The 27,653-nt window shown below is 45.2% G+C and overlaps 1 protein-coding gene and 1 long non-coding RNA gene across 2 annotated transcripts in view; one reads left to right on the top strand and one right to left on the bottom strand.

The window, feature by feature from the left end:
* LOC141225144 (uncharacterized) overlaps nucleotides 1–25,749 on the bottom strand; it is a 35,173-nt gene extending 9,424 nt beyond the window's left edge. Inside the window, exons 1-2 of the long non-coding RNA XR_012292473.1 lie at nucleotides 25,438–25,749; nucleotides 24,298–24,477 (exon numbers count right to left, since the gene is read on the bottom strand). This is a non-coding gene — a long non-coding RNA (uncharacterized lncRNA). The remainder of the gene's footprint in view (nucleotides 1–24,297; nucleotides 24,478–25,437) is intronic.
* The window catches only part of CDKN2B (cyclin dependent kinase inhibitor 2B), a 10,304-nt gene continuing 8,186 nt past the window's right edge, over nucleotides 25,536–27,653 (top strand). The window contains exon 1 of the mRNA XM_073666994.1: nucleotides 25,536–26,240. Within this exon, the coding sequence (XP_073523095.1) occupies nucleotides 26,124–26,240 (117 nt within the window). The 5' untranslated portion in view covers nucleotides 25,536–26,123. The remainder of the gene's footprint in view (nucleotides 26,241–27,653) is intronic.

The following is a 27,653-nucleotide window of genomic DNA, read 5'->3' as shown; positions in this document are numbered from 1 at the left end:
GTGCCATGCATACCAGGATTGGTGGTGAGAGGTGCCATGCATACCAGGATTGGGGGTGAAGAGTGCCATGCATACCAGGATTGGGGGTGAGGGGTAACATGCATACCAGGATTGGGGGTGAGGGGTGCCATGCATACCAGGATAGGGATGAGGCGTACCATGGATACCAGGACAGGGATGAGGGCAGCACATAACTGGATGGGGGAAAAGGATGGGGGCAGCCCAAATACCAGGATGGGGGCAGCCCAAATACCAGGATGGGGGCAGCAAAAATACCAGGATGGGGGCAGCTCAAATACCAGCAAGGGAGACCATATACCAATAAAAATGCTCGCCACCCGGGCATGGAACGAGCTCAATAGCTAGTATATATATATATATATATATATATATATATATATACCAGGATGGGGACCAGGATAAGGGACATATATATCAGGATGGAGGATATATATATACAGTACAGACCAAAAGTTTGGACACACCTTCTCATTTAAAGTTTTTCTGTATTTTCATGACTATGAAAATTGTACATTCACACTGAAGGCATCAAAACTATTAATTAACACATGTGGCATTATATACTTAACAAAAAAGTGTGAAACAACTGAAAATATGTCTTATATTCTAGGTTCTTCAAAGTAGCCACCTTTTGCTTTGATGACTGCTTTGCACACTCTTGGCATTCTCTTGATGAGCTTCAAGAGGTAGTCACCGGAAATGGTCTTCCAACAATCTTGAAGGAGTTCCCAGAGAAGCTTAGCACTTGTTGACCCTTTTGCCTTCATTCTGCGGTCCAGCTCACCCCAAACCATCTCGATTGGGTTCAGGTCTGGTGACTGTGGAGGCCAGGTCATCTGGCGTAGCACCCCATCACTCTCCTTCTTGGTCAAATAGCCCTTACACAGCCTGGAGGTGTGTTTGGGGTCATTGTCCTGTTGAAAAATAACTGATGGTCCAACTAAACGCAAACCGGATGGAATAGCATGCCGCTGCAAGATGCTGTGGTAGCCATGCTGGTTCAGTATGCCTTCAATTTTGAATAAATCCCCAACAGTGTCACCAGCAAAGCACCCCCACACCATCACACCTCCTCCTCCATGCTTCACGGTGGGAACCAGGCATTTAGAGTCCACCCGTTCACCTTTTCCGCGTCGCACAAAGACACGGTGGTTGGAACCAAAGATCTCAAATTTGGACTCATCAGACCAAAGCACAGATTTCCACTGGTCTAATGTCCATTCCTTGTGTTCTTTAGCCCAAATAAGTCTCTTCTGCTTGTTGCCTGTCCTTAGCAGTGGTTTCCTAGCAGCTATTTTACCATGAAGGCCTGCTGCACAAAGTCTCCTCTTAACAGTTGTTGTAGAGATGTGTCTGCTGCCAGAACTCTGTGTGGCATTGACCTGGTCTCTAATCTGAGCTGCTGTTAACCTGCGATTTCTGAGGCTGGTGACTCGGATAAACTTATCCTCAGAAGCAGAGGTGACTCTTGGTCTTCCTTTCCTGGGGCGGTCCTCATGTGAGCCAGTTTCTTTGTAGCGCTTGATGGTTTTTGCAACTGCACTTGGGGACACTTTCAAAGTTTTCCCAATTTTTTGGACTGACTGACCTTCATTTCTTAAAGTAATGATGGCCACTCGTTTTTCTTTACTTAGCTGCTTTTTTCTTGCCATAATACAAATTCTAACAGTCTATTCAGTAGGACTATCAGCTGTGTATCCACCTGACTTCTGCACAACACAACTGATGGTTCCAACCCCATTTATAAGGCAAGAAATCCCACTTATTAAACCTGACAGGGCACACCTGTGAAGTGAAAACCATTTCCGGTGACTACCACTTGAAGCTCATCAAGAGAATGCCAAGAGTGTGCAAAGCAGTCATCAAAGCAAAAGGTGGCTACTTTGAAGAACCTAGAATATAAGACATATTTTCCGTTGTTTCACACTTTTTTGTTAAGTATATAATTCCACATGTGTTAATTCATAGTTTTGAATCCTTCAGTGTGAATGTACAATTTTCATAGTCATGAAAATACAGAAAAATCTTTAAATGAGAAGGTGTGTCCAAACTTTTGGTCTGTACTGTATATATATATATATATATACATATATATATATAAAATATACCAGGATGAGGAACATATATAATGGATGGGAGCAGGATGAGGGATATATATACCAAGATGGAGCAAGGATGAGCAATATATATACCAGGATGAAGGACATTTATATATAACAGAATGGGGGGGGCCCGGTTCAAATCTTGCACCGGGGCCCATCACACTCTAGTTATGCCACTGCATACCTGTTATTTTCACTTTGAACTTACCTGCATATACTCATCTTGGTAGGTTTTATGGACACTTACAATTTTTGCCCATGCACTTTATTATAGAATTTTACATTCTGGGATAACTGTTATTTTTCTGTCCCGTCTTCAGGCTCACCCACCTCTTGTATCTGTATTTTGCTATGCTGGATATTTATTTCCGTATTCTTGTTTTTAACTATACTATCAATAAAGATTTATAACATTTGTATTTACATTCATCCTAGCACTTCCTCCTTCCTATTTTAGTTTCCAAATTTATTCTGCAGCAGGACAATAACACCTAGCACATCTAATGTCATTAAAGCGGTTATGCCACCATAAAGAATACATTTTAATTAAGCAGAAAACATGAAAATAACTGGTTTTGTAATTTACAGTTATTAAAAATTATGCTCCGTTCAAAAAATATTAACCTTTCATCTTCTGAAGGATGCTCCCTGGCGCCCCCTGGCGTTATTCCATTCCATCCTCCCAATGGCCGATTAGTTCCTGTCATCATAAAAGTTCACCCACCTACCCACCCCCAGTGTGCACAACTTATGTGAGCCGCTCCCCGCACTCACACAGGTCTGACAGTGAGCGCTAGATGCAGATTGCTGAGAAGCATGGGAAGTGTGTGCAGTGATTTTACCCCCTGCACTCACACAGATCTGGGTGAGATCGTTCTGCTTCACATGTGCATGGTCAGAGCTGTGTGAGCGCGATTGCAGACAATTCCCCCGTAAATTACAAAACCATACAAAACCAAGAATAAAGCTGCCTTATCAATTTCACTACACACGGAACGGCATAAAAATAACAACTCCTGAATTGTTGTTTTTCTGTTCATTCTGCCTCCCAAAAATCTGTGTAAATCTCTGAAATGTGTGATTCAGACGGAACCCCCGTCGGAAGATTCCCTATAATGTGGTAGAGGAAGGCATCGTGAGCACCATCTGACCTGTGATCCTGCATGCATAAATGTGCAGTTGGCCACAGTTTTGTGCACTTCTGAAAAGAAGGACACCGCTGAACAGAGACCAGACGGAAGTCTAGAGTAACTCTGCTGTCTTATTATAGTGAATGGATCCCTCGGGGATTCCATCTGAATTATGTCACTCAGCGATTTAGATGGAAACCCTGATATAAGTGTTCAGCGTAGAGCCCTGGATAAATGTGATCCCAAATGTTATGTAAAATGTTCCCAACAAAGCTTCAACTCAATCCACAAAAAAAGTAAGTCCCAACTCATGTATGTTATCTGTTAATGGAAATATAGGGGGCTTCCACGTTACTGGCAGTACAAAGGCTCTGGAAAAGTGAAATGGCTCCTCACCCCCAAAAAAAATTCAGCGAATTCTGCTCCTGTTTGAAATTCACCAATGACCATCTGGATGATCCAGAGGAGGCATGGGAGAATGTCATGTGGTCAGATGAGACCAAAATAGAACTTTTTGGTATCAACTCCACTGTTTAGAGGAAGAGGAAGGATGAGAAAACCCCAAGAACATTGTCCCAACCATGAAGCAAGGTTGGGGAAACATCATACTTTGGGGGTGCTTTTTTGCAAAGGGGACAGGACGACTGCACAATATTGAAGGGAGGATGGATGGGGTCGTGTATCGCGAGATTTTGGCCAACAACCTCCTTCCTTCAGTAAGAGCATTGAAGATGAGTCATGGCTGGGTCTTCCAGCATGACAATGACCCAAAACACACAGCCAGGGCAACTAAGGAGTGGCTCCGTAAGAAGCATTCCAAGGTCCTGGAGAGGTCTAGCCAGTCTCCAGACCTGAACCCAATAGAAAACTTTGGAGGGAGCTGAAACTCAATGTTACCCATCGACATCCCCAAAACCTGAAAGATCTGGAGAAGATCTGTATGAACGTGGCCAAAATCCCTGCTGCACTGTGTGCAAACTTGGTCAAGAACTACAGGAAACATCTGACCTCTGTAATTGCAAACACAGGTTTCTGTACCAAATATTAAGTTCTGTTTTTCTATTGTAGCAAATACTTATTTCATGCAATAAAATGCAAATTAATTATGTAAAAATCATACAATGTGATTTTCTGGATTGTTTTTAGATTCTGTCTCTCACAGTTGAAGTGTACCTAAGATAAAAATTACAGACCTCTACATGCTTTGTAGACGTGAAAACTTGCAAAATTGGCAGTGCATCAAATACTTATTTTCCCCACTGTATATGAGGGGAAGGGGGGACCATCATGCTATATACAGTTGAAACCAGAAGTTTGCATACACTATATTAACCCCTTTAAAGCCCAAGACGTACTAATACGCGTCAGTGCCCTGGGCTTTAAGAGCCTGACTCGTATTAGTACGTTATCGCGATCGCGTGCGCACACAGGCTGTGCGGCCGCGATCGCCGCCGGGTGTCAGCTGATTGTCACAGCTGACACCCGGTACTATGTGCAGGGAGCGGTCCCGCACCGCTCCCGGCACATTAACCCCCGCCGGGATCGAAGTCGATCGCAGCATTGCGGTGGCTAAGAGGAGGTGATCGGTATACTCACCTCCTCTTCCGGCCTCCAGCGCTGTCTGCCGTGGCTTCCAGGATGTTGCCATGACGACCCGATGTCGTCATGACAACATCCGGGTCACCGGACAGCAGGAGGATTTTTTGGACAAGCGCAGTGCATCTCCAAACTATCTTCTCCCTGTCCAGCGCTGACTGCCAGCATGGCACAGGGATGGTGCTCCATCCCTATGCTGTGCAGGCGATCAGAATAAAAAAAGTGAAAGTCCCATAGTGGGACAAAGTAAAAAAGTAAAAAAAACTCCCAGAAAGTGAAAAAAAAAAAAATTGTAAAAATATAAAAAAAAATAATAATAATCCACTAAAAATAAAAATATAATGTACCCATCAATAAATATTATTATGAAAAAAAAGCAAAAAAACAATAAAAGTACACATATTTTGTATCACCGCGTCCATAACAACCTGACCTATAAAACTGTTCCACTAGTTAACCCCTTCAGTGAACACGGTAAAAAATAAAAATAAAAAACGAAGCAAAAAACAATGCTTTATCATCATACCGCCAAACAAAAAATGGAATAACACGCGATCAAATAAATATAAATAAAAATGGTACCGCTGAAAACGTGATCTCGTCCCGCAAAAAACAAGCCACCATAGAGCTCCATCAGCCGAAAAATAAAAAAGTTATAGCTCTCAGAATAAAGCAATGCAAAAAAATATTTTTTTCTATAAAATAGCTTTTATTGTGTAAAAGCGCCAAAACATAAAAAACGATATAAATGTGGTACCGCTGTAAACGTACTGACCCGAAGAATAAAGCTACCTTATCAATTTTAACACACGCGGAGTAGAATAAAAAAATTAAAAAAAAACACAATTCCTGAATTGTTGGTTTTTGTTTATTCTGCCTCCCAAAAGCTGGAATAGAAAGCGATCAAAAAATGTCATGTGCCTGAAAATGGCACCTATAAAAACGTCAACTCATCCCACAAAAAACAAGCCATCACATCACTCTGTAGGCCAAAATATGGCAATGCAAAAACTAGATTTTACAAAATATGTGTCTTTTAGTGTGTGACAGCTGTCAATCATAAAAACCCGATATGATTCTGGTATAGCTGTAATCGCACCGACCCGAAGAATAAAGTAATCTCATCACTTATACCGCGCGAGGAACGGCGTAAAAAATAAACGCTAGGGCTGGGGTTGGGGTTCTGCTAATGTTAGGGTTGGGGTTGTTTTTTTTTTCAAAAGTAAAAATAAAAAAAAAAAGATGACGATATGGCAACTAGTGTTGAACTCAAGTGCTCGCTACTTGAGTTTGCATCGGGTGCTCGGCTATGCACTGAGTATCGCGGGTGCTCGAGTCTCCGCCCCATATGCTTCGCGGCCAAAAAAAAACCTTGCGGGGATTGCCTGCCATGCACGAGCGATCCACGCATGGTTTTTTTTGGGGTGTCTAATAACTGTGAAACATGCGGGCGGGGACTCGAGCATTTCACTTGAGCACCCGTGATACATGGTGCATACCTGAGTACCCGATGCAAACTCAAGTAGCGAGCACTTGCGCTCAAGAATAATGACAACTTATTCAATATGATGATCTAATGTTATCAAATTCTGTGTCGTACCTCTGGGTTCAAAATGTTCACTATACCCCATAATAAAATCCTTGAGGGGTATAGTTTCCAAAATGGGGTCACTTGTGGGGGAGCTCCACTGTTTAGGCACATCAGGGGCTCTCCAAACGCGACATGGTGTCTGCTAACAAATTGAATGGAAAATCGGCTCAAATTGTTAGCGGACACCATGTTGCGTTTGGAGAGCCCCTGAGTGCCTAAACATTGGAGCTCCCCCACAAGTGACCCCATTTTGGAAACTAGACCACCCAAGGCACCTATCTAGATGCATAGTGAGCACTTGGAACCCCCAGGTGCTTCACAAATTGATTCGTAAAAATGAAAAAGTGGGTTTTTTTTCCACTTTTTCATCTATCTAGATGCATAGTGAGCACTTGGAACCCTCAGGTGCTTCACAAATTGATTCGTAAAAATGAAAAAGTGGAAAAAAAAATACTTTCTCATTTTTACGAATCAATTTGTGAAGCACCTAGGGGTTCCAAGTTCTCACTATGAATCTAGATAGGTGCCTTGGGGGGTCTAGTTTCCAAAATGGGGTCACTTGTGGGGGGTTTCCACTGTTTAGGCACATCAGGGGCTCTCCAAACGCAACATGGCGTCCGCTAATTATTGAAGCAAATTTTACAATCAAAAAGTCAAATGGCGCTCCTTCCCTTCCGAGCCCTGCCGTGCGCCCAAACAGTGGTTTTTACCCACATATGGGGTATCTGCGTGCCCAGGGGAAATTGCACAACAAATTTTGGGGTAAATTTTTTCTTGTTACTCCTGCGAAAATAAAAAAAATTGGGTCTAAAGTAACATTTTTGTGAAAAAAGTTAAATGTTCATTTTTTTCTTCCACATTACAAAAATTCCTGTGAAGCACCTGAAAGGTTAATAAAGTTCTTGAATGTGGTTTTGAGCACCTTGAGGGGTGCAGTTTTTAGAATGGTGTCACTTTTGGGTATTTTCTGTCATAAAGACCTCTCAAAGTGACTTCAAATGTGATGTGGTCCCTAAAAAAATGGTTTTGTAAATTTTGTTGGAAAAATGAGAAATCGCTGGTCAACTTTTAACCCTTATAGCTCCCTAACAAAAAAAAATTTTGGTTCCAAAATTGTGCTGATGTAAAGTAGACATGTGGGAAATGAAATTTATTAACTATTTTGTGTGACATATCTCTCTGATTTAAGGGCATAAAAATTCAAATTTCGAAAATTGCAAAATTTTCAAAATTTCACCAAATTTCCGTTTTTTTCGCAAATAAACGCAAGTGATATCGAAGAAATTTTACCACAATCATGAAGTACAATATGTCACGAAAAAACAATCTCAGAATCAGGGGGATCCGTTGAAGCGTTCCAGAGTAATTACCTCATAAAGTGACAGTGGTCAGAATTGTAAAAATTGGCCTGGTCATTAACGTGCAAACCACCCTCGGGGGTAAAGGGGTTAATAGACACATATGCATGTTTTTCTCAGTATCTGACATGAAATCAGAATAAACCTTTCCCGTTTTAGGTCAATTAGAATTACCATAATTTTTTATATTTGCCAAATGCCAGAATAATGAGAGAGAGAGAATGTTTTAAGGCATTTTTTATTACTTACTGCAAAGTCAAAATTTTACATACATTTCATTAATATTTGGTACCATTGCCCTTAAAGTGAATGACTTGGGTGAAACGTTTGGGATATCCTTCCACAAGCTTCTCACAATAGTTAGTTGGAATTTGGGCCCGTTCCTCCTGACAAAACTGGTGTAACTGATCGAGGTTTGTAGGTCGCCTTGCTCGCACCTGCCTTTTCAGATTGCCCATAAATTTTCAATAGGATTGAAATCAGGGCTTTGTGATTGCCACTCCAAAACATTGACTTTGTTATCCTTAATCCACTTTGTTACCATTTTGGCAGTATGCTTCGTGTCAATGTCCATTTGGAAGACCCATTTCCGCCCAAGCTTTAACTTCCTGGCTGATGTCTTGAGATGTTGCTTCAGTACTGCTATATAATCTTTTCTCATGATGCCACCTATTTTGTGAAGTGCAACAGTCCCTCCTGCAGCAAAACAACCCCAGAACATGATGCTGCCACCCCCATGTTTCACAGTTGGGATGGTGTTCTTAGGCTTCCAAGCTTCTCCTTTTTTCCTCCAAATGTAACGATGGTCACTATGCTCAAAAAGTTCAATTTTAGTTTCATCAGACCACAGGACATGTCTCCAAAAATTAAGGTTTTTTTTCCTGGCTTTTTTATGTTTCTTTTGGAGTAATGGCATCTTTCCGGCATAATGGCCTTTCAGCCATGTTGATACAGTACTTGTTTCACTGTATTTATTGACACAATCTTACCAGCTTCCGCCATCATCTCCACAAGGTCTTTTGCTTTTGTCCTTGGGTTGATATGTTATGGTTATGTTATGTGAACTCTGAAACGCGTAGACAATAAACCTACATTTTTATCCATACTATGTCGTGACTCCAGAGAGCGCAGAAACAACTTCCTTTCCCAGCATCTATCTCAGAATTGTTTAAAGGCATAGTAATCTTAGTGTATGTAATCTTTTAACTTTGCAGTAAGTAATAAAAATGCCTTAAAACATTCTCTCTCTCTCATTATTCTGGCATTTGGCAAATATTAAAAATTATGGTAATCCTATTTGACCTAAAACGGGAAAGGTTTATTCTGATTTCATGTCAGATATTGAGAAAAACATGCATATGTGTCTTTTTATATAGTGTATGTAAACTACTGGTTTCAACTGTATATGGGTAGAAGTGGGACCATCATACTATATATATGGGCAGTGGGGACCATGATACTATATATATGGGCAATGCGGGCCATCATACTATATATATGGGGCTGTGGGGACCAACATACTGCACTGCTCAAAAAAATAAAGGGAACACTTAAGCAACAGAATATAACTCCAAGTAAATCAAACTTCTGTGAAATCAAACTGTCCACTTAGGAAGCAACACTGATTGACAATCAATTTCACATGCTGTTGTGCAGATGGAATAGACAATAGATGGAAATTATTGGCAATTATAAAGACACACTCAATAAAGGAGTGGTTCTGCAGGTGGGGACCACAGACCACATCTCAGTACCAATGCTTTCTGGCTGATGTTTTGGTCACTTTTGAATGTTGGTTGTGCTTTCACAATCGTGGTAGCATGAGACTGACTCTACAACCAACAGAAGTTGCTCAGGTAGTGCAGCTCATCCAGGATGGCACATCAATGCGAGCTGTGGCAAGAAGGTTTGCTGTGTCTGTCAGCATAGTGTCCAGAGGCTGGAGGCGCTACCAGGAGACAGGCCAGTACACCAGGAGACATGGAGGGGGCCGTGGAAGGGCAACAACCCAGCAGCAGGACCGCTACCTCCGCCTTTGTGCAAGGAGGAACAGGAGGAGCACTGCCAGAGCCCTGCAAAATGACCTCCAGCAGGCCACAAATGTGCATGTGTCTGCACAAACAGTTAGAAACTGACTCCATGAGGGTGGTATGAGGGCCCGACGTCCACAGGTGGGGGTTGTGCTCACAGTCCAACACCGTGCAGGACGCTTTGCATTTGCCACATAACACCAGGATTGGCAAAGTCGCCACTGGCACCCTGTGCTCTTTACAGATGAAAGCAGGTTCACACTGAGCACATGTGACAGACGTGACAGAGTCTGGAGACGCTGTGGAGAGCGATCTCCTGCCTGCAACATCCTTCAGCATGACCGGTTTGGCAGTGGGTCAGTAATGGTGTGGGGTGGCATTTCTGTGGAGGGCTGCACAGCCCTCCATGTGCTCGCCAGAGCTAGCCTGACTGCCATTAGGTACCGAGATGAGATCCTCAGACCCCTTGTAAGACCATATGCTGGTGCAGTTGTCCCTGAGTTCCTCCTAATGCAGGACAATGCCAGACCTCATGTGGCTGGAGTGTGTCAGCAGTTCCTGCAAGATGAAGGCATTGAAGCTATGGACTGGCCCGCCCATTCCCCAGACCTGAATCCGATTGAGCACATCTGGGACATCATGTCTCGCTCCATCCACCAACGTCACGTTGCTCCACAGACTGTCCAGGAGTTGGCGGATGCTTTAGTCCAGGTCTGGGAGGAGATCCCACAGGAGACCATCCGCAACCTCATCAGGAGCATGCCCAGGCGTTGTAGGGAGGTCATACAGGCACGTGGTGGCCACACACAATACTGAGCCTCATTTTGACTTGTTTTAAGGACATTACATCAAAGTTGGATCAGCCTGTAGTGTGTTTTTCCACTTTAATTTTGGGGGTGACTCCAAATCGAAGCCTCCATTGGTTAATAAATATGATTTCCATTGATGATTTTTGTGTGATTTTGTTGTCAGCACATTCAACTTTGTACAGAACAAAGTATTCAATGAGAATATTTCATTCATTCAGATCCAAGATGTGCTATTTGTGTTCCCTTTATTTTTTTGAGCAGTGTATATATATATATATATTTATATACATATATATATATATGGTGGGGAGTGGGGACCATTATACTATATATATGTATAGCAGACCATTCCCTCTTTCTACAGATTCTCTCACCTCTAGGCATCACAGACCTGGCCCTATCTTGGATCTCCTCACACCTAACAGACTGGACACTCAGTATCTCCTACTCTTAACACCACCTCCTCATCTCGCCCCCTATTTATCGGTGTGCCCCAATGCTCAGTTCTAGGACCCCTGGTCTTCTACATCTACACCTTCGACCTGGACAGCTCTTAGAATGTCATGGCTTTCAGTATCACCTCTATGCTGATGACACACAGATCTACCTTTTTGGACCCAATATCACCTCCCTACTAACCAGAATCCCACAATGTCTGTCCATTATTTCATCCTTCTTCTGTGCTAGATTTCTTAAAAACCTTAACATGAATAAAACTGAATTCATCATCTGTCCACCATCTCACTCAACCCACCCATCTGACTTATCCATCAAAGTCAATGGCTGCCCACTCTCCTCAGTCCCACAAGCTCGCTGCCTCGGGGTAACCCTGAACTCTAATCTCTCCTTCAAACTAAATATCCAAGCCCTTCTACTTCCTGCTGACTCCAACTCAAAAATATCTCCCAGATCCGCATATTCCTCAACCAAGAATCTGCAAAAACACCAGTGCATGCGCTCATCATCTCCCGCCTCAACTACTGCAACCTCCTGCTTTGTGGCCTTCTCTCTAACACTCTCGCACCCCTGCAATCTATTCTAAACTCTGTTGACCAATTCATCAACCTATGCCCACGCTATTTCCTGGCCTCACTTCTCTGTCAATCCCTTCACTGACTGCCCATTGCCCAGAGACTCCAGTTCAAAACCCTAACCATGGCATACAAAGTCATCCACAGCCGGTCTCCTCCGTACATCTGTGACCTAGTTTCCAGGTACTTACAGTTGTGCTCAAAAGTTTACATACCCCGGCAGAATTTTTCCTTTCTTGGCCTTGTTTCAGAGAATATGAATGATAACAAAAAAAACTTTTTCTCCACTCATGGTTATTGGTTGGGTGAAGCCATTTATTATCAAACTACTGTGTTTTCTCTTTTTAAACCTTAATGACAACCAAAAACAGCCAAATGACCCTGATCAAAAGTTCACATACCCTAGTTCTTAATACCGTGTATTGCCCCCTCTAACATCAATTACAGCTTGAAGTCTTTTGTGGTAGTTGTGGATAAGGTTCTTTATTGTTTCAGATGGTAAAGCTGCCCATTCTTCTTGGAAAAAAAGCCTTTTATACTAGTAATTTTGAGAATATTGTTTTTTCTACAGTGTATTTTTGGTTGGCAATAGTGGTATACTGTAATTATATACAGTACAGACCAAAAGTTTGGACACACCTTCTCATTTAAAGATTCTTCTGTATTTTCATGACTTTGAAAATTGTACATTCACACTGAAGGCATCAAAACTATGAATTGACACATGTGGAATTATATACTTAACAAAAAAGTGTGAAACAACTGAAAATATGTCTTATATTCTAGGTTCTTCAAAGTAGCCACCTTTTGCTTTGATGACTGCTTTACACACTCTTGGCATTCTCTTGATGAGCTTCAAGTGGTAGTCACCGGAAATGGTTTTCACTTCACAGGTGTGCCTTGTCAGGTTTAATAAGTGGGATTTCTTGCCTTATAAATGGGGTTGGGACCATCAGTTGTGTTGTGCAGAAGTCAGGTGGATACACAGCTAATAGTCCTACTGAATAGACTGTTAGAATTTGTATTATGGCAAGAAAAAAGAAGCTAAGTAAAGAAAAATGAGTGGCCATCATTACTTAAAGAAATGAATGTCAGTCAGTCCAAAAAATTGGGCAAACTTTGAAAGTGTCCCCAAGTGCAGTTGCAAAAACCATCAAGCGCTACAAAGAAACTGGCTCACATGAGGACCGCCCCAGGAAAGGAAGACCAAGAGTCACCTCTGCTTCTGAGGATAAGTTTATCCGAGTAACCAGTCTCAGAAATCGCAGGTTAATGTGGCACCCCAGGGGTCTGGTTTCCACAGTAACAGCTATGTTATGTCTGAGAGCAGGTGGGAGGTCTCTTGGTCAGGGATCCTATGCATGCCACACCTCCTGCCCAGTCCTGGGAGGGGAAGGACTTCCCCTATATAAACCTAGGGCTGAGGCAGGGTTAGTGAGTATAGAAGAAGTAGAGACAGAGAAGAGCAGCAGATATAGGAGAAGAACATCAGGAGCTCTGTGGGAGCAGTGCTATAAGGAGTCAGGGGCTGGCAGCTGCAGAGCTCGCCCTGACTGAGAAGCTATCTCCGGACCCGGAGTCCGAGGCTGTGGGGACTAACTCTTACCCAGCAGCAGAAACCGCCCGGCAGGGGATTTCAGGTCCTCTGGCCAAGAAACCCGAAGGCACGGTCACACGCGTGGGACCAGCACCGCCGTCGTGGAGCGGACGCCACTAGAAGGCCCTGAGTCACCGGCCATACGGGTGAGCACCACACGGTACACTCAGGGACGTGGGCTACTTATACCCGCCTCTAGCAAGGTAGCCAGAAGAGTACAGTCAGTTTGGGAGGCCTACAACTCCGCCTGGCCAGGGGAGATCCCATCTGCTCAAGGACTGACCAGGCCCCGATCGCTAGCCAGTACTCCGGGAGGGTCTATCTTTATCACCAGTAAAGACCCTGAACTACACCGCATCGTCTCTGAGTGATTCCTGATACCCCCATCATCCACGTCGGCTGCCCTGAGGCCATACCCCTCCCGTTGGGGGTGATACTACCACGCTGCACAATCCTACCACCGGCCTCAGCGGTCTGCCCTGCAGCGGCAGCTCCTTCGCTGCATTCAACGGGTGGCGTAGTCGTCCAACATCTACCGCTAATACAACGCCACTTAGTCTGACTCCCTGGGCACGGACCGGGTCACCGCCACGAGACTACAACCCTCAACAGATCCGGCTCCGGGTAAGCTCCTGCATACGCAACGCTGTGCGACACAGGCCCAGGGGTGCGTCAACTTTTGGCGTAGTCGGCAGGATCTCGTGCCCGCAACCACCGGGTACTGCGTGCCTGAAAAAGACTGTTCAAACTTACCAGTGGTGAAGATTCCCGCCATCCGTGGAGGTTTCCCGCCATCCGGCGCCATCTTCTACCTTCTTCCCGCCATCCGCGAAGTTTTCCCGCCATCCGGCGCCATCTTCTGCCTTCTTCCCGCCATCCGTGGAGTTTTCCCGCCGTTGGACGCCATCTTGAAGACGCCGCGCGGGAAGAAGAGGGGCGTGGACTCCGAAAGCGCGCGAGAACTGAAGCCCCGCCTCATGTCCGGACGTTGCGTAAGGTCCTGGAAGGAGCCCAGCAGACGCCGACGTCACAGGAGCGCGACGGAAGGTCCTAAACCCTGACGATCCACTGCGGAGCCGCGGCCTACGGAAGAGGATCATCGCAAGGTAGGCCACGGTCCACTAGGGGGGAGGAAGATGTCGGATACGGAGGAGAGCTTCACTGCCTCAACCCCCGCCAGCGCCACCGCTGCTGCAGTCATGCCTTTCACCATGCCCTATATCCCGGGAGCGGCCTGGCTACCCCAGTACTCAGGGGAGTCACATACCCTGCATGACTTTAGAGAAAAGCTGGATAGCCTCTTCCAGGTGTATCCCCTCACAGAAGAGCAAAAAGTGAGCATCCTGGTGGCCCAATTAACCGGGGCAGCCCAAAGGGAGGTAAAGTCCTGGCCACCTGGGGGGAGGACTGTTGCAGGGATACTAACCCGGCTGAGGGACACCTTTGATACCCGCACCTCAGCCGAGATCAAGCTTAGATTCTACGGGTGCAAGCAGCGAGCACACGAGAGTATAAGGGACTATGCCCTGAACCTACAAGAGGCCCTGAGAGCTATTAAGCAGACCGACCCTGACGACGTGGGAGACGAGGACAGGCTGTTGACTGAACAATTTATAGAGGGTTTATATTGCAATGCCCACCGAACCCAGTTGCGGGCAATGGCCTTACAGGACCCTCATCTGGGATTTGCACAGTTCAAGGACAGAGCCATCCGGGTGCTCCGAGAACCGGCACCAGGTGGCGTTGTGACCCACAGACGCCCCACTACCACTTACCACCAGGAGGCGGCGCCCTTGTCGGCAGGGCCTGTGGGAGCTGATGCGCAGGCTTTGAACAATGACCCGGCTCCAGACCTGCACCATCAGGTCCAAGAGCTAGCTAAAAGCGTTGCCGTGCTAACCCGAACTGTGCAGTCTTTACAGGTTTCCACTCCAGGGAAGATCCAGCTGGCATCCGGACCGGAGGACATCCCGTGGCGTCGACCAAGGAGGACCCCACCGGCCAGAGGAAGACCCAGCGACCAATACAACGAGGACGGACAACCCATCTGCCGCCGCTGCAATCAACCCGGACATATGGCAAGGTACTGTCCTTTAAACTGGCACAACCTGGGGTAGAGGGCCAAACCCCAGGAAAAAGATCATCAGGCCCATCGAACTGGCGCGACAAATATGTGGGAGGACGTCCAGTCTTGCCTGTGGTACTGGATGGCATCCCTATGAGTGCCCTACTGGATACCGGGTCACAGGTTACCACTATCCCGTACGTGCTCTTCAAGCAGTACTGGAATGACTCGGATATCACCCGCTACCCTGACGACGATTTGAGTATCATCGCCAGCAATGGTCAGCCCGTGCCACAGATTGGATTTAAAGAGGTGACCATTAAAATCGGTAGAGTTGAACTGGCGGCACAGGGACTGATCATTGTAGACATTGACAAGCACGAGAGTCACCCAAAGATAACTCTAGGAACTAATGTAATTGAAAATTGTCTTGCAGAGGTGATTTTCCTTTTACAGCAGGTTGCCAAGAACGCCAGCTCCGGCCAGCAGCGAGTGCTCCAGAAAGAGATCCGGGCACTGATGCGACGGCAACAGATAGAACTCTCCGGTGGTGAGATTGGTAGCGTAAGAATGTGTGACCCTTTCCCTATTGCCATGCCCCCAAAAAGTGAAATGATGATTTGGTGCCGGGCAGCTATTGGTCTGAGAGGTAGAGATTACCAGGCAATGGTAGAACCAGTTTACTCAGACAGTAGGCCCACCATTTTGACAGCACGGGGGGTGGTCAATGTACGCCATGGGAGGGTGCCCGTTCGCATAATAAATATCGGGAAGAGGGAAGTGTACCTGCCCCGGTATGCCACGCTAGCCAAATTGTATACCATCAATCAAAATTCCATACAGTCCGTAGAACCCTTGCCTCCATCTTCCCCGGAGGAAAGTAACGGCTCTAAGGAAACAAGGGAGGACTGGTGTCAGCAACTACATTTGGGTACTGACTCCACTCCCTCACACCAGAGACAGGGAGTCTATCGGGTGGTTCAAGAGTACGAGAGAGTGTTTAGTAAACACCCGTTAGACTTCGGGCGAGTCAAGGGGGTAGAACACCACATCCCCACGGGAGACCATCTTCCCATAAAAGAGAGGTATCGACCCGTACCCCCTGCACACTACCAACACGCCAAGGGGATGCTTAGGGACATGAAGGAGGCTGGGGTGATCAGGGATAGCTGTAGCCCCTGGGCAGCTCCACTATTCTTAGTCAAAAAGAAAGACAACACCATGAGGATGTGTGTAGATTACCGGAAAATCAACCGTATCACACACAAGGATGCGTACCCCTTACCAAGGATAGAGGAGTCTTTGGCTGCTTTAAGATCTGCTAACTTCTTCTCTACCTTGGATCTCACTAGCGGGTACTGGCAGGTTCCTATAGCAGAGGCGGACCGGGAGAAGACCGCATTCACCACCCCGATGGGACTTAGCGAGTTTACCTGCATGCCGTTCGGACTCTGTAACGCACCAGGAACCTTTCAACGATTAATGGAGTGCTGTCTGGGCCACAGAAACTTCGAGACGGTCCTGTTGTACCTGGACGATGTCATCGTATATTCCAAGACTTATGAGGACCACCTGAAACACCTGGCGGAAGTGTTCGAAGCTCTGGCAAACTACGGCTTAAAGGTAAAACCCTCCAAGTGTCACCTCCTAAAACCAAAGGTGCAGTACCTGGGACACGTGGTGAGCGCTGACGGAGTGGCTCCCGACCCTGATAAGATCACCGCAATTAAGGAATGGCCAAGTCCCTCCAGTGTAAAGGAAGTGCGGCAGTTCCTCGGGTTGGTAGGCTATTACCGCAGATTCATCCCCGGTTTCACCAAAAAGGCAGCTCCTATGCAGGACCTCCTGATAGGCCAGTCCCGGAAGGCCAAGAACCAGAAGCCGCCCTTCAAATGGGAGAAGTTAGAAGAAGAGTCCTTCCGCCAGCTGAAGATGGCCCTCACGGGGGATGAAATCCTGGCGTACCCTGATTACAGCCAGCCCTTTATCCTCTACACCGACGCAAGTAACATCGGGCTAGGAGCCGTACTGTCCCAGATCCAGCAGGGGAAAGAACGAGTAATCGCTTACGCCAGTCGAAAACTGCGACCCACCGAAAGAAACCCTGAGAATTACAGCTCATTTAAGCTAGAGTTCCTGGCAGTGGTGTGGGCAGTCACCGAACGCTTTAAGCACTACCTCGCTTCTCCCGGTTCACCGTGTACACGGATAACAACCCGTTGACACACCTGGACACGGCAAGACTCGGTGCCCTAGAGCAGAGATGGATGGCCCGTCTGTCCAACTACGAGTTCACAATCAAATACCGGGCAGGACGCTCCAATACCAACGCGGACGCCCTGTCCAGGATGCCAAACCTACCGGACGTAGGAGAAGATCCAGAGGGACTGGAAGAAGTCGAACTCCCCGCGTTCCACCGTCATGGGACGATCCAGTATTCCCATCGGGTAAGGAGTAAGCAAGCCGCTACGTTTAACCCCTTGCCTCACTACAACTGGGAGGAAACGCAAGACAGTGACCCTGCCGTCCGACTGGTGAAGGAGATGCTGACTCGGCCAGAGGCTCGCCTTGACCCAGACGCTCCGGAGGAAGCCAAACAACTGTGGGCTGAGAAGAGTCGACTGTTCCTTTACAAGGGGAAGTTGTGCCGCAGAATGGTTAACTCCCGGACGCATGAACTAATCTGGCAAGTAGTGGTGCCACAAAGAGACGCAGCCATGGTGATGGAGGCATACCACGACGGGGCTGGACACTTCGGATGGAAGAAGCTGGAGTTCCTGCTGCGCGGGCGGTTCCACTGGGTAGGCATGAGGGGAACCATCGAGAGGTGGTGCAGAGACTGTGGCCCGTGCAACCTAAGAAGGAAGGACAGTGCCAGCCAGAAGACCCCCCTTCAGTCCATCGTCACCAAGCAGCCGTTGGAACTGGTAGCCTTGGATCATGTAAAACTGACCCCAAGCAGAAGTGGCTACGTCTACGCGTTAACCATTGTGGATCATTACTCCCGGTTCTTGGTTGTCGTCCCCGTTAAGGACTTAACAGCTCAAACAGCAGCTAGAGCCTTCCAGCAGCACTTCTGCCGTCCACACGGGTACCCGGACCAAGTGCTGACGGACCAGGGACCTGCCTTTGAAGCGGAGGTCTTCCAGGAATTCTGCAATCTGTATGGCTGCCGGAAGATAAGGACGACACCCTATCATCCGCAAACTAATGGACTTTGTGAGAAAATGAACCAGGTGGTAATGGATCTTCTGAAAACGTTGCCCCTGGAAGAACGCAGTCTGTGGCCTGAGAAGCTGCCAGACCTGGTGGACCTATACAACTACATCCCTGTAGGTTCCACCAACTGTACCCCGGCTTACCTAATGAGGGCAAGGCCTGGTAAGCTACCTGTTGACCTGGAGATGGGAGTCCTGACACCCGAGGACACTTCACCGGAAGCAGACTGGGACACAGAGAGGCAGCAGCAGTACCGGAAAGTACAGGAGAGCGTGGAGCGAAGCCTCTGTCTCGCTAGGGAAAGACAAGAGAAAACTTACAACCAGTATGCTCCCGCTGTTCCCCTGGTACCCGGAGAGCAGGTCTTGAAGAGGAAGAGACGGCTCCACAAGTTGGACGACCAGTGGGAGAAGGACCCGTACACCGTACTGCCCTCAAGCCACGACAACCCGAAGGTTTGTACCATCAGTAAAGACGGAGGGGAAACCACAGCCATTGTATCCCGGGATCACCTGAAGAAGTGTCCCGAACAGCTACGGAACCCAGAAGGAGAGCAAGAAGACCCTCGACCCGTAGAGGAAAGGGAAGATATGGTTAGTACTGTGCTCGGAGACTTCCCTCGGTCCTGGACTCAAGTCAATGGTGCAGTTGTGGTACCCGTCCTCACGTTCCTCCAACCAGCATCCCAAGTGCCTACGGAGCAACAGGTAGAGCTGGAAGAGCAGCCGGTCCAGGAGGCAGCAGACTCCACACAAGCAGAACAGGAGGATCAACCCTCTGCTCATAGTGAGCCTGCCGTACCCCTAGTGAGCCAAAGAGCCCGTAAACAGCTGCCCAGTTTACCCTTGACAGCTCCTACACCCTGTAGTTCAGGGCCAGACAGTCAGCTCCGTAGGTCCACTAGGGCCACTAGAGGCCAGTTACCCGCACGTTGGAGGATTTGAAGTGTTTAAATTGTTTTATTGAGGTCACCTGTCTGTTACTTGTAAATAATTATGTGTTTCTAGTTATTTTTAGGAGTCCTTGGTGGATTTACCGGGAATCCTTGTACAATTGGTTGGAGCGTAACCTAGGAATGGACTAAAGACTGTTAAGGACTCGGGGCAGGACAGACCCCTACCTGGTTACGTCTCCCTGTTTTGGTGAAATGGACACCTTGCTTTTCTTCAAAATTGCACCCGGTTGCGGACACGCCGTAACCATCTTTATGTGTTTTTCTTATTGTATTATTATTGTTTATACCTTGTTATGTTTTTCTAAAAATATGTTTAGTCCCGGAGTACTAAATTTCACTAGGGGGGAATGTGGCACCCCAGGGGTCTGGTTTCCACAGTAACAGCTATGTTATGTCTGAGAGCAGGTGGGAGGTCTCTTGGTCAGGGATCCTATGCATGCCACACCTCCTGCCCAGTCCTGGGAGGGGAAGGACTTCCCCTATATAAACCTAGGGCTGAGGCAGGGTTAGTGAGTAGAGAAGAAGTAGAGACAGAGAAGAGCAGCAGATATAGGAGAAGAACATCAGGAGCTCTGTGGGAGCAGTGCTATAAGGAGTCAGGGGCTGGCAGCTGCAGAGCTCGCCCTGACTGAGAAGCTATCTCCGGACCCGGAGTCCGAGGCTGTGGGGACTAACTCTTACCCAGCAGCAGAAACCGCCCAGCAGGGGATTTCAGGTCCTCTGGCCAAGAAACCCGAAGGCACGGTCACACGCGTGGGACCAGCACCGCCGTCGTGGAGCGGACGCCACTAGAAGGCCCCGAGTCACCGGCCATACGGGTGAGCACCACACGGTACACTCAGGGACGTGGGCTACTTATACCCGCCTCTAGCAAGGTAGCCAGAAGAGTACAGTCAGTTTGGGAGGCCTACAACTCCGCCTGGCCAGGGGAGATCCCATCTGCTCAAGGACTGACCAGGCCCCGATCGCTAGCCAGTACTCCGGGAGGGTCTATCTTTATCACCAGTAAAGACCCTGAACTACACCGCATCGTCTCTGAGTGATTCCTGATACCCCCATCATCCACGTCGGCTGCCCTGAGGCCATACCCCTCCCGTTGGGGGTGATACTACCACGCTGCACAATCCTACCACCGGCCTCAGCGGTCTGCCCTGCAGCGGCAGCTCCTTCGCTGCATTCAACGGGTGGCGTAGTCGTCCAACATCTACCGCTAATACAACGCCACTTAGTCTGACTCCCTGGGCACGGACCGGGTCACCGCCACGAGACTACAACCCTCAACAGATCCAGCTCCGGGTAAGCTCCTGCATACGCAACGCTGTGCGACACAGGCCCAGGGGTGCGTCATTAACAGCAGCTCAGATTAGAGACCAGGTCAATGCACAAAGAGTTCTTGCAGCAGACACATCTCTACAACAACAGTTAAGAGGAGACTCTGTGCAGCAGGCCTTCATGGTAAAATAGCTGCTAGAAAACCACTGCTAAGGACAGGCAACAAGCAGAAGAGATTTGTTTGGGCTAAAGAACACAAGGAATGGACATTAGACCAGTGGAAATCTGTGCTTTGGTCTGATGAGTCCAAATTTGAGATCTTTGGTTCCAACCACCGTGTCTTTATGCGACGCAGAAAAGGTGAATGGATGGACTCTACATGCCTGGTTCCCACCATGAAGCATGGAGGAGGAGGTGTGATGGTGTGGGGGTGCTTTGCTGGTGACACTGTTGGGGATTTATTCAAAATTGAAGGCATACTGAACCAGCATGGCTACCACAGTATCTTGCAGAGGCATGCTATTCGATCCGGTTTGCGTTTAGTTGGACCATCATTTACTTTTCAACAGGACAATGCCCCCAAACACACCTCCAGGCTGTGTAAGGGCTATTTGACCAAGAAGGAGAGTGATGGGGTGCTACGCCTGATGACCTGGTCTCCACAGTCACCAGACCTGAACCCAATCGAGATGGTTTGGGGTGAGCTGGACCGCAGAGTGAAGGCAAAAGGGTCAACAAGTGCTAAGCATCTCTGGGAACTCCTTCAAGATTGCTGGAAGACCATTTCCGGTGACTACCTCTTGAAGCTCATCAAGAGAATCAAGAGAGTGTGCAAAGCAGTCATCAAAGCAAAAGGTGGCTACTTTGTAGAACCTAGAATATAAGACATATTTTCAGTTGTTTCACACTTTTTTGTTAAGTATATAATTCCACATGTGTTAATTAATAGTTTTGATGCCTTCAGTGTGAATGTACAATTTTCATAGTCATGAAAATACAGAAAAAGCTTTAAATGAGAAGGTGTGTCCAAACTTTTGGTCTGTACTGTATGTATAGATCCTCTTTTAAGTGGCGGGGAGGTCGGATGTGGAAACATTCACTTTGGGGCTTGGGCCCCTGATCTTTTAGGACCCTAGCAACACCCCTGGCATCCACGTTTGGCATTTCTGTAGCAATGAGAGCTCACCTAATTTACAGGTGCATATCTCTGGAATCATTAGCTGGGCACTAGAATGTTCTGGTCACTACAATGTACTGGTCACTACAATATACTGGTCACTACAATATACTGGTCACTGCAACGGCAGTTTGCAATTTTCACTCAGCAATATCCACTGCTGCTTGTTTCTGGGAAACACCCATGGAGTCAAAATCGTCACTACACAAGTAGATAAATTCAAAAGGGGTATAATTTCCGAAATGGGGTCACTTGAAGTGGGATTTTGCTCTTCTAGCACTTAAGGGCTTTGTGTATGGAGTCCGCAAATTATTCTAGGAAAATGTGCGCTCCAGGAGTTAAATAGCCGTATGGCTAAGCAGTACTGTACAGCCACATATGGAGTATTTCTACATTCAGCAGAAATTGTGTGACAAATTTTGGTTCCATTATTATCCATTTCCCAGTGTGAAAATGTAAAATCTGTGGCTAAAACTAAATTTTCGGTGGTAAAAATGTATATTTTTTTCTTCACTGCCCAACCGTATAAAATTCTGTGACACATCTGTGGTGTCAATATGATCACTGCACAGCTAGATTAATTCACTGAGAGATGTAGTTTGTAAAATTGGGTCTCTTATGGAGGATTCTGCAGTTCTGGCACCTCAGGGGCTCTGCCAATGTGACATAGCACCCACAAACCAGTCCAGCAAAATCTGAACTCCAGTATTGCGCTTCTTCCCTTCTGAGCATTGCACTGTGCCTCAAAAGTAGTTTTTGACCACATGTGGGGTATCGGCGTACTCAGGAGAAATTGCACAACTAATTACAGGGTCCATTTTCTCTTGTAACCCTTGTGTAATTAAAAAAAATTGGGGATAACATGACATTTTTGTGGGAAAAATGTGATTTTTTTTATTTTCACGGCTCTACGTTATAAACTTCCGTGAAGCACCTGGGGGTTCAAGGTGCTCACCACACATCTAGACACATTCCTTGAGGGGTCTAGTTTCCAAAATGGGGTCACATGTGGGGGGTTTCCACTGTTTAGGCATATCAGGGGCTCTCAAAGCGTGACATGACACCCGCAGACCATTCCATCAAAGTCTGCGTTCCAAAATGTCACTCTTTCCTTTCTGAGCCCTGCCGTGCACACAAACAGTAGTTTTCCCCCACATATGGGGTATCTGCATACTCAGGAGAAATTGTACAACAAATGTTAGGCTCTATTTTCTCTTGTTACCTTGTGAAAATAAAAAATGTGGGACTAAAAGAACATTTTTGTGGGAAATATGTGATTTTTCATTTTCACAGCTCTATGTTATAAACTTCTGTGAAGCACCTGGGGGTTCAAGGTGCTAAGCATACATCTAGATAGGTTCCCTGAGGGATCTAGTTTCCAAAATGGTGTTACTTGTGGGGGGTTTTCACTGTTTAGGCACATCAGGGGCTCTCCAAACGCGACATGGCGTCTGCTAATTATTCCAGCAAATTTTGCTTTCAAAAAGTCAAATGGCGCTCCTTCCCTTCCAAGCCCTGCTGTGAACCAAAAGAGTTTTCCTCCACATATTGGGTACAAGCGTACTAAGGAGATTCTATGTTCCAATTTTTTCTGTTACCCTTGTGAAAATGCAAAATTTGGGGCTAAAAAACATTTTTGTGGGAAAAATTAGATTTTTTTTATTTTGATGGCTCAATATTATATACTTTTGTGAAGCAGATGGGGGTTCAAGGTGCTCACCACACACCTAGATAAGTTCCCTGAGGAGTCTAGTTTACAAAATGGGGTTACTTGTGGGGGGTTTCCACTCTTTAGTCACATCAGGGGCTCTCCAAATGTGACATGGCTCAGTGTTCCTTCCCTTCCGAGGCCTGCTGTGCACCCAGACAGTGGTTTTCCCACGCATATTGGGTATCGGCTTACTCAGGAGAAATTGCACAGCAATTTTTTTCCTTTTTCCTGTTACCCTTGAAAAAATAAAAAAATTGTGTCTAAAGTAAATTTTTTGTGAAAAAAAGTTAAATGTTTATTTTTCCTTTCCACATTCCAAAAATTCCTATGACGTACCTGAAAGGTTAATAAATTTCTTGAATGTGGTTTTGAGCACCTTGAGGGTGCAGTTTTTAAAAAGATGTCATTGCAAAGCATTGCAAGTATACCAAATTAATATAAATAAAAACAACAGTTCTCTGTGTGAAAAACAAGCCTTCACTAAGACCCATCAACAGAAAAATAAAAATGTTATAGGTCTCAGTAAATGGCGACTCAATACAAAACAAAATTTTTTTCAATATTTTGAATTTTTTTACCACTTAAATATAAAAAAAAACAATGCATGTTTAGTGTTGCCGTAATCACACTGACCTGGATAATCACGTGTCCACGTCTTTTTTATCGCATAATGAATGTCATGGAAACAATTGCATTTTCTTTATAATTTTATCCCACTTGGAATTTTTTTCCTGTGTTTCAGTACATTATACAGTAAAATAAATGGTATCATTCAAAACTACAGCTTGTCCAAAAAAACACATGGTTGTGTCGCTGGAAAAAGAAAAAAGTTATGGCTCTTGGAAGAAGACAATGAAAAAGCTATAGGAGTTAAATTACCTAATAGATATGTGTATATACATTTATATTCTTTTACACTAATAACATATATACAGTATATAGATATATAGATATATACATATTCATATTATAGAATTTATATTATATAAATGTAGTAAAATATTTATATAATATATATACACGAGTGTTGTCATGAGTGTGTGCCTATATATATATATATGTATATATATATATATATATATATATATATATACAGTACAGACCAAAAGTTTGGACACACCTTCTCATTTAAAGATTTTTCTGTATTTTCATGACTAGGAAAATTGTACATTCACACTGAAGGCATCAAAACTATGAATTAACACATGTGGAATTATATACTTAACAAAAAAGTGTGAAACAACTGAAAATATGTCTTATATTCTAGGTTCTACCTCTTGAAGCTCATCAAGAGAATGCCAAGAGTGTGCAAAGCAGTCATCAAAGCAAAAGGTGGCTACTTTGAAGAACCTAGAATATAAGACATATTTTCACTTGTTTCACACTTTTTTGTTAAGTATATAATTCCACATGTGTTAATTCATAGTTTTGATGCCTTCAGTGTGAATGTACAATTTTCCTAGTCATGAAAATACAGAAAAATCTTTAAATGAGAAGGTGTGTCCAAACTTTTGGTCTGTACTGTATATATATATATATATATATATATATATATATATATATATATATATATTCATGTGTATCTGATTCATACAAAGCCACATTCAGAAGATATATTCATTATAAATTTTACTGTAATATTCTAAAAATTAAACATCTTAAATACAAATAAGCCTCCTAGTATGGATTTATTGTAGGATCTACTTGGGGAAAAATAAATGATTTAGCATCCAGTAGACACAGTCCCTGGCCCTTTAATCTTTCTTATCTTACCTGTAGTTCCTCTCCCTCCTTCCTCATTCTCCCTGCATAGATCCACAAACAGCTATTGCTGAGTAATAGACAGTATGATTATGGTGATGTCATGTCGGTTTCGGCTCCCATACGCTGACATCAGGGCTCTGTCACTCAGCAGGGTGTGTGACCTGTGGATATATAGCCGATCAGCTGCTGGTGCCGCAGTGCTGTCTCCAGGGAAGCCCAGAACTAGCAGCGCACACACAGCGCACACAGCGCACACACAGCGCACACACAGCGCACACAGCGCACACACAGCGCACACACAGCGCACACAGCGCACACACAGCGCACACACAGCGCACACAGCGCACACACAGCGTACACACAGCGCACACAGCGCACACACAGCGTACACACAGCGCACACACAGCGCACACACAGCGCACACAGCGCACACACAGCGCACACAGCGCACACACAGCGCACACAGCGCACACACAGCGCACACACAGCGCACACACAGCGCACACAGCGCACACACAGCGCACACACAGCGCACACACAGCGCACCTACTCACTGACGGCTAAAGAGCGGGACCAGATGATAGAACCGCCGGATGAAGGACTCCTATGGGTATGAGGCGCTCCTACAATTAGCAAACAGCAGAGGGCGCCAACAGCCGCAACAATGGTGATGGCCACTGACTAACTGAAGAGCCATGGCCGAGGAGCTGAGTATGGCAGCAGCTCGGGGGGATGTCCAGCGAGTCACAGCACTGCTGGAGAGAGGGGTCAATCCCAACACCAGAAACTCCTATGGCAGAACAGCTATCCAGGTAGGGGAGGAAAAGTTACCAAGTACAGATAAAAAGCCAAACTATAGAAGTGATAACACACATTCATATAGAAGGAACAAGATAGAATAGACTGATTGGGGATAGATAGAGAGAGAGATGAGAGAGAGAGAGAGACAGAGAGAGAGATAGATATTAGATAGATAGATGATAAATAGATATGTGACAGATAGATAGATAGATAGATAGATAATTTAGAAACAATGATAGCTTGGAGTCAATGGACGAATAGGTATGTTTGTGTCTAGTATAGTGCAGAAAATATACATTTAACATGTAGAGAGCAGCATGTGTTCGTCATTTATGACATTGATATGACAAGATTGGAACAGCACCGAGACTAATGTAAGTGGGTGCAATTCCTCCCAGATAACCCTCCAGTTATCAAACATATAATCCTGGAAAAACTTAGCTTGAAAAAGGCTGTTCTCAGCCAAAACCTTGCCACAGCAGTTTGGCTAATAAAGCTCCTTTTTTCACCTATTTTTGGAGTGCTGCCTGCTTCTCCTCAAGATGAAATAGATGGCTAGATAGATAGACATGAGAGAGAAATGATGAATAGATTGGGTTATTTGCCCTTTTAAGTAGACTTACTTCATACCATTATTTGATATATTCCTATGTGTACAAGTTTTTTTCTCTAATATCTCTGCTATTTAGGTCTAATTAACTGAGTGCATTGCAGAAACTGTACATCTAGTAAGGAAAGACACAGGGAAATAAGCTGTCCCAGCATTCTCAGGCATAGTAAATGTACACATAGGTTAGTGCACGGCATGAATTATTACATTATAGAAATATATACATTATGTATATAAATGCATATATAATTAATTACACACATACATAGTATCTAATAACAGATGGGTAACAGTAGCACAAAACACACAAATGTAAATGTATACAAATTTATATATTTTTTATATATAGATATATATAGATATATATTACTTATAATATTTCTAATACATAAATGTAGTCAAGTAATATATCTAGCAGGAATTCGATTGGGTGTCTATACTTAAATTATATGGTATGAATCTAAAAATATGTGTATATTCACTTTTACCCTTCTTGGAGATTATATGTCTATATACACACACACCCTCACATGTCTACAAAGGGTAAAAAAAGAGATCTAGAGCTAATAGCAGCAGCACAAGACTCACACATAAACACTTGTGTATTTGTCTAGTAAAATCCATATTCAGAAGATATATTGATCATACATTTTCTTTGGATATTAACAAAATAAAACCACTTCCATAACGAGTAGCCCTCCTGCCCAAATATGGATTATTGTAGAATCTTCATAGAGAAAGAAAATGTGCATCCAATAGAAAGAAAATCGATAGAACACAAACAGTCGCTTGTACTGTGCCCCTTTATATAAAG

The sequence above is a fragment of the Phyllobates terribilis genome, unplaced genomic scaffold, assembly GCF_046119375.1.
Source record: "Phyllobates terribilis strain yellow unplaced genomic scaffold, ASM4611937v1 Scaffold_1__5_contigs__length_1240528914, whole genome shotgun sequence".
Classification (NCBI taxonomy): Eukaryota; Metazoa; Chordata; class Amphibia; order Anura; family Dendrobatidae; genus Phyllobates; species Phyllobates terribilis.
The sequence above is the reverse complement of the archived record's forward strand: the minus strand, read 5'-3'. Positions and strand labels throughout refer to the sequence as shown.